The sequence below is a fragment of the Trichomycterus rosablanca genome, chromosome 9 (assembly GCF_030014385.1).
Source record: "Trichomycterus rosablanca isolate fTriRos1 chromosome 9, fTriRos1.hap1, whole genome shotgun sequence".
Classification (NCBI taxonomy): Eukaryota; Metazoa; Chordata; class Actinopteri; order Siluriformes; family Trichomycteridae; genus Trichomycterus; species Trichomycterus rosablanca.
In genome coordinates this window covers 6,556,118-6,563,882 of record NC_085996.1, presented here as the reverse complement: position 1 = coordinate 6,563,882, position 7,765 = coordinate 6,556,118, and the positions used below count along the sequence as shown (strand labels likewise).

Genomic DNA, 7,765 nt, shown 5'->3' with positions numbered 1-7,765 from the left:
ATGACGCTCGAGAGTCCCAGTTCTGCAAGTCTGTCACATCTGCTTCAAATGTCAAAGAACAAAGCGGCGGACTTGCAGGAGGAATCTGAGTTAGGTGGAGCAGTAGATCAACACCCAAAAACCAAGATGGACAATAAGAATCTGATCTGTAGAATTCAATCACATCAACTTACAACTGCAAATATCAAAGCTGAGGGCCTGTTAGAAAAAGATGTAAAGGCTGAACCCATTTGTGGACATGAAGATCAGATTCTGGAGCAGAAAATTGGGGCTGAGGTTCCTCCACTTCGTTACGATGACTGTGCCATGAGGATAAGTGCCTGCAGATCACCGGTCTATCAAGAGCTCCAGATCTGCACCAGAGAGGTTTGGTTCTTATGTATTATTAGTGAACCCATAAACATTTTAGACTGCATATAAGCACACAGATGTTTTGCAATATGGATTAAATGTCAAGTTGTAGAACATACTGAAGCTTTTAGAGATGGACTTAAATTGACCAGTCATTTTTGTGGAAGCTCTAGAATTATAACCTCAGTCCTGTGCTAAAGTTTGTACACCCCCTGTTCAAATTCTTCTGTAAAGAAGTGCATCTGTGGTGGAGCTTGGGTGGCACAACAGTCTAATGCGCTAGCCCCTACCACCGAGAGGCTCGGGCTTGATCAGGGGCTCTGCAGACACAGCTGGGCATGTCTGAGGAAAAGCTGAATGGTATGTCACCTCCTTGGAGGTGTGGTTGAGTTTTAGTAGGACTGGTGGAAGGATACAGATGTTGAGAATGAAATAAAGATTCAGATCTCTGATGTTATGCATTGATTAATTTTCTGACCTTTATTTGCTTTTTCCAGTCTGATTGTGCTGGTTTTTGTGTACCTGTAGATGAGTGATTTTCAGACGCCTCTGGTCTTGGATACTGGTTCTGGTTTGGTAAAGGCCGGATTTGCTAATCAGGATCTTCCCACCACAATCTTCCCCACGGCCATCGGCCTTCCCAAATACGAGGTATAATAAAGATCATTTATAGAAGCTGTGATGCCTCAAAACCATCAGCTTTAAATGAAATTTATACTCAATATGCTTACCATTACTTACTATTGTTTAAACAACGTTATGCAAAAATCAGGCCCAACATTATTGGGACGGGGTTAAAGCAATAAAAAGGTTAGGTGCCATGTTACGAGGATGAGGTAAAGTGGTATAAAGGTGAGGTGCCACGTTATGAGGATGAGTTAAAGCATTGTGAGGGTCAGGTTAAGTATGTAGGGTGAGATGCAGCGATAAGAGAAAGCATTTCAGCTCAAAAGAAGTTGTTCCTGACCCGTTTCTGGGATGTTCCGGTGAGGGTGAACGTTTTTGATGTTTCTGTAGATCTATTATGGGAGTGCAGTAAACCGATCTGTAGATGAGGTGATCACAATAATGTTGGTGTTTCTGTGCAGGAAGTGATGAGCAGTAGTTTGGATCGCAGTGTGTATATGGGACATGATGCTCAGCACATGAGAGGTGTGTTAACGCTTCATTGGCCCATGAAGAACGGAGCGGTGAGGAACTGGGAGCAGATGGAGATGGTGAGTCTTTTGTCTGAGCAGTATTTTGACCTGCTTATTCTGTGAGATCTTTATAATAGTGTGCTGTAACATTTGTGTGTGATTGTGTGTATAGATCTGGCAGCATGTGTTTGATCAGTTGCGAGTGTGTTCTGAAGATCACCCAGTTCTGCTAACGGAAGGAGTGATGAGTGTTAAAGAGAACCAACAACGTTCTGTCCAGATCATGTTTGAGTCCTTCAATGTTCCACTAACCTACACCGCTCTACAACCTGTACTAGCACTGTACACAACCGGCAGAACCACAGGTACACATACATACAAAAATGTACACACAGGAACATACACACAAATGTAGACAGTCTCAGAACCACATGTAATCTCTAACAGGATTCAATATCTAGAAAAATATGTAAGGGATTTTGGAGTTTTATTACAGCAATACCAAACTGATTGATCCTCATCCAAGATAATACAGAAACAATCCTCAAGTTCCTCAATAATAAAAGACTGAAAACATATTTAAAATACAAGACCAATAAAACTAGCATAAAACTCTAATTCCTGCCGTGAATATCTCAAATGTGAGAACATGCCATTACAAAAACAAACACAACTGATTTTCATAATCTGAGTTTGGTGTTATTCACCTCATTTTTTTTATATAGTATATATTTTTTTCTCGTATTTTCTTCCAATTTAGTGTATCCAATTTGTCTTCCACTGCTGGGGATCCCAGATATTTTGCAGTTGAGGAGGTTATATTGCTTCTCACACCTCCTCCGACCCACGTGCAGTCCTTAGCGGAACCCTTTTCCACCCATGCACTCTGCACAGGCGCCTCTATCACAGCGTTTGAGGACCCCACCCACATATTCCGGTCATTCCTCCCTGCAGGCACTGCCAATTATATCCGCTGGTGCCCAGCCGACCGGTGGCAAGACCAAGTTTCGAACCGAGGAGTTCAGAATCTCGGTACTGGTGTGCTAGCTGAATATCCCACTGCGCCACCTGGGCGCCGTCATTTACCTCATTCGGATGAGTGTTTTCCTCTGAAATTGTATTTTATCACATTGTAGAGTTCAGAGCAGTAAACAAGTAGTATCTTTTAATAAAACCACCACACATTTTTATAGAACCTCATTTATTTAAACAAAAAAATTTGATTCTTTTCCATTTTTTAAATGTCAGTCGAGTATATCAGTTCCCTCTCATTCTGTTTCCTGTTGTGAAGTCTTTCTGTCACTAAGCCCTTGTAGAAATTTTAGCCACTCATGGGTAGATTGTCCCATGTTTCCTCTATTTATAGATAATAGTTCCTACTGTGGTTCAGTAGCATCCTAATCAGCCAGTCTCTCTTTCTCCCTCACTGTGCAGGTGTGGTTTTTGACTCTGGTGATGGGGTGAGTCACAGTGTACCGGTGTATGATGGGTACAGTTTACCTCATGCTGTTCAGCGCTTTAACCTGGCAGGATCTGATGTTACCCTGCACCTTAAACAGGTACCCCGTCCTACCCCACTGAAAATGAAACTGCTGTACATGATCACATGACCTATCTAATACACACATCTGATTAGCCTCCAGTTCACTGTTGATTCACATTAAGCTTGCTTGACTGTTTGCAGCTGCTGCAGGAGCAGGGCGTGTGCATGAGGACGTCGGCCGAGATGGAGATCGTACGGGACGTTAAAGAAAGGTGCTGCGTTGTAGCTCTGGATTATGAGGCGGAGCTCAAGGGAGGGGGAGGAGCCAGCACACAGGTACACTACACTCTACCTGATGGACAGGTCGTCTCCCTGACAACTGAGAGATTCAGGTAAACTATCAGGTTATTGTGTACACATGTTGGACAAAATAATAGAATTTCTGATATTTTCATCAACTGTAACTACTGGTATTTTAGACTGATTAGTAGAAACTCATCTGCTCCTGCTGGACTGTTTCTCGATGTTTTTTGCAGGGCTCCTGAGATCCTGTTTAAACCAGAGCTGATTGGTCAAGATTTTTATGGGATGCATGAAAGCATTTTTAAGTCAGTTCTTCAGTCGGACATCGACCTGCGCAGAGATTTAGTGGGAAACATTGTTCTTTCTGGTACGTGACTATTATTAATGTTGTAATTTAGACATATAGGTGCTTTTAAAGATCTTCAGCCAGTCAGCAGAGGCCACAACTGCAGCAACGATGAGGAACCATTGACCTCCCCATGGCCAGTTGTGCCTGTTGTACACTTGGCAACTTGACCAGAGGTCAACAGTGGTGGTGGCCTTGCACGTTGTGCCACCTGAGCACCCCATGGTCACATTGGACTATTTTGAAAGTAAAATGTGCTGTGTAAATCACCACTGTTTACTCTCAAACAATTTTTACATTGTCCCAATTTTGATATACTCAATTCCCCTGTTGCCACCTCTCAGCCATGATGATTAACTTCTTGTAGACATGGCGTTAAACTCCCCAATCAACCAAGCATTCCCGAATAGAAAACTGAGGACTCACATATGAAGATAAATAAAACAAAAACGAAACAAGAAAGACTGACTTTGAAAAATAAATAAATAAATAATAAACTTCAATGATCCTGCCATGAATGTAACCAATGTGTTAACATGGTGTTAAACCATAAAATAAACAATAAACAAACAATTCCCCTGTTGCACAGTTAAATCAGCCAGTGGCAAATTCTTCTAAAGGGGGTTAACATGTACAGAGGTCCACACTCTCCATATTATTCCAGAGCTACACCCCAAAAATACACCCCCATCCAGCCTTCCCTTCCTAAAACGCCATCAGTAATGTCTATTGAACACTTGCCCAGGCTGGTGGCAAAGCCCATACCTGAATCCTATACTCTGGATTTGGCAAAGGTGAGCTGTTGTATCAGTGATTTATCTCTAGACTAGATTCATGTAAGAGCTGTTGATTTAACCTGTCAGCCAATCAGAAACCAGAGATCTGGTGCTCAGTGATGTAATATTAAACATTCTGTATTTTCTGAACTATTAAACTATTCCCTCCCTAAATGTGTTTGGTTGAAGGTGGTAACACGTTGCTGGCGGGACTTCCTGAACGTCTGCGCCGTGAGATCAGCCGATTGGCTCCTGCAGACTTGGGTCAGAGGGTGAAGGTTGTAAGCCATGATGATCGTGATTTCTCCGTGTGGCGAGGGGGTGCTGCACTCGCCAGCATGCCAGCTTTCTCCTCCGCCTGGATCAGCCGGGACGAGTATGAAGAGTTCGGACCCCAGATCGTCTTCAGGAAGTGTTTCTAAGCACATCAGGAGTGTTCATGATGGCCTCAGGTGTGCGTCTGGTCTGGATGCAGCGTTTTTGCAGCGAAACCTACACCTGCACATACTGCCTGTTAGAAAGTACATCTGAAGCTTTTAGATCTTGAATTGCTCCTAACTGGATTGCAGATGTGGCATTGTGGTCAGGTCCCTCAGGTTGCACCGTTTTAGAAAAGAAAAAAGAAAAAAAAGAAAAATAGGACCTCCAGGGTGCAGCCTTCCCCAGGTGCTATCTTTTAACTTGGGTTTCTTTCTGGTTGATGCCTGTTTGAATAAAATCCTCCTTGGTGCAGCACCATCAACAATGAGTTTGTGTGCCCTCTTGGTGAAGGTTGCTTTTCTTTATGCAAACTTTTGGAAAGAGAGTCTTTAAGGTTTAGGAGAAACATGAGGAGAAATACTAAGCACCGTTTATTAAGTGTCTCAGATAGGTGTTTATGCCCCAGATTGAATTCATGTATCTTCTAATGGTGGTCTCTAAAAGATTCGTGGAATTAAATGAAATGCTCTTGTCTGTTATAGATCTGACAGGTCATGTTTGGCTGAAAGCACTTAATAGTTTCTGCTTCTGTTTTTATTTACATTTTAGCAAAATTTCACATAATGGTGCCAAATTTTATAAATAATTATAATTATGGTAAATATGATGTGTATTTTATTGTGTAGATTGTCTGGACTGGTCTTTATGTTGGTCATGTCAGGTCTGTGTGAAACAGGATGAATTATGGTGTGGATGAGCTGTTCCATCAGTCAGTTTCTTTAATTTTTTTTTCTGACAATATAAACAGTTTGTTGAAGGATAAATATGTATTTATGTGTAAAGGTGCTAAGCGTTTGTATTTTTTATGTTGTGGTGCTCTGATTGTCAGCTTCAGGTGGTGAAGATGCAGATGTTGGATTAAAATGAGACTCCAGCTTTACCTGTAACCTGCAGTGTTGGGTGAAGTGTGGGCGAGCTAAGCTTGTAGGCGGACGAGCCCTGTGTATGTCGTCTCAGACGCTTTATTGATCGTTTTTGACTAGCGTAGCTTGTGTAGACGTGTGAGGGTTTGGTTTAGATTTTCTTGATTCACGTTGGAGTGTTATCTGTTTAATGCTCAGCTGGAACTTGATGGTAAGGCTGTTTGATTTGTTCGTACTTGTTTATGGGGCTCTATGCCAGGCCTTCGTCCAGATTTAATCCCATCAAAGTGGGTCAATCAGAACTTGGATTATTAAAAAAGCATTTTGCACTTATGATAAGATTAGTATCTACAGCATGCTAACTGGATCGGAATCGTGTGTGATACCAGTATGATCCATTCTACCTCCTGCACCCTCCAAAGGAGTCTGGTGGAACCCTGTCTAATTTGCTGTGATGTTTGCACTCTTTGTTTTTGGTGTTTTGATATTTTTATATGCATTTTCACTGTTTAGGTGCACTGGGTTCGAATGGATGTGATGTTAATATTACAGTAAGCTAAAAATTAGGGTTTTTTTTGGGGGGGGGGGGGATAAAGTGGAGGTCTCATTCTCCTGAAATCTTCATATTGGTCCTGAAGTCTTGCACCGCTGTGTCTGATGTTGCTACACTCACGTTTTAATAATAAATATTTTAATCTGTAATGTGTCGTGGTGTTTTTTTTCCTTTTTATTTTTATAGACACTTTGAACTGCATGACATCCCTCCTAGATATTGTTTCAGCCGCACCTATGAATAAATGATATGCTTCTAATTTTGTGGCAACCATTTTGGGAAGGTACTTTACTGTAGTGGCATTACTGTGCCCCTGTGCACATAGGGAGCTCCATAAATATCTGTTTGACTAGTTTGATATGTTGAAACTCCAGAGACCTGCACAGAGCCCTGACCTCAGCTGTACTGAATTCCTTTGGAAGGAATTGTAACACTCGTAGTGCCTAGGCTCTCAAATCACGGGCATGCTCCAAAATCTTGTAGAAAGACTTTCTAGAAGATTAAAGGCTGTTAAAGGTGGGGAGACGGTCAAGCAGTGTGAATTTCCATGGTTTGGAAAGGAATACCCAAAGAGTTCATGGTCAGATGTGTACATGTTTTTGGCCATAAAGCGTATTTAGTTCATTAAACCGAGAAAGGTAAAAAAGGTTACACTATAAATATATAATGAGTGCAGATGCATGTAAACTATGGCCGTTCTTCAGTCATCTGTAGCAAGGTTAGAAATTCTATGAACCACTTCACCTTGGATTTAAAATGGCCCTTCCTGACCGGATTATATTTTGGTCAGATCAGGTTTAATCAAGAGGTCCACAAGAGGTGCACAAAACAAATCTAATATGATGGCATTCTTTCATTCAGTTTAACAGTTTGTGTTTGTAGGGCAGTGGAACTCCGGTGTGAAGGTAATGCACCTCAACCAAAATTCATCAAAATGCCCCTGTTTCAAGCCCCACTACTGCCAAGTTGCCACTGCTGTTGCCCGGTTGGGCATCTACATACAGACATGATTGGCTATAATGGGGGTGGTAAAAATGAATGAGTTGTGAGTTATCTGATCTTTTTACTAACTGCTTTATCCTGGTCAGGATTGCAGTGGATTCTGCACTAGGCAAAAAAAAACAGCTGACAATCTATTATAGGCCCTAGGAATGTGTGAAACCCTGTAAATACAGATACAGGTTGTATTCATTATCTGCACCCAGGGTTTGTGTGTGGTACCACCAGGCCCCACTTTGACCCAGACCAGGATAAAATGCTTAGTGAAAATGAATTCGTGAATAAGATAAAGTTTTAACACAAGCAAAAACAACATTGAGCCTTTTAATTCAATGAATATAATGTGTAATAACATCATTGTCCATACCGCACCTAATAGAATTAATAAATGAAAGGAAATTAGTGTAAAGGAGAAACTGTTATGGGTTTTAGATTTTAATTTGTGAAGCGTTAGCGTTTTTTAAATATCATA

The 7,765-nt window shown here is 41.4% G+C and overlaps 1 protein-coding gene across 1 annotated transcript; it reads left to right on the top strand.

Moving 5' to 3' along the window:
• On the top strand, positions 1-5,215 carry si:ch211-241j12.3 (uncharacterized protein LOC566552 homolog). Its single transcript, XM_063001905.1, has 8 exons — positions 1-366; positions 880-1,002; positions 1,440-1,568; positions 1,663-1,855; positions 2,925-3,049; positions 3,175-3,365; positions 3,510-3,643; positions 4,588-5,215. Exons 1-8 carry the CDS (start codon positions 1-3, stop codon positions 4,818-4,820), a joined length of 1,494 nt encoding a protein of 497 aa, XP_062857975.1. The 3' UTR covers positions 4,821-5,215.
• Positions 5,216-7,765: the final 2,550 nt, after the last annotated feature.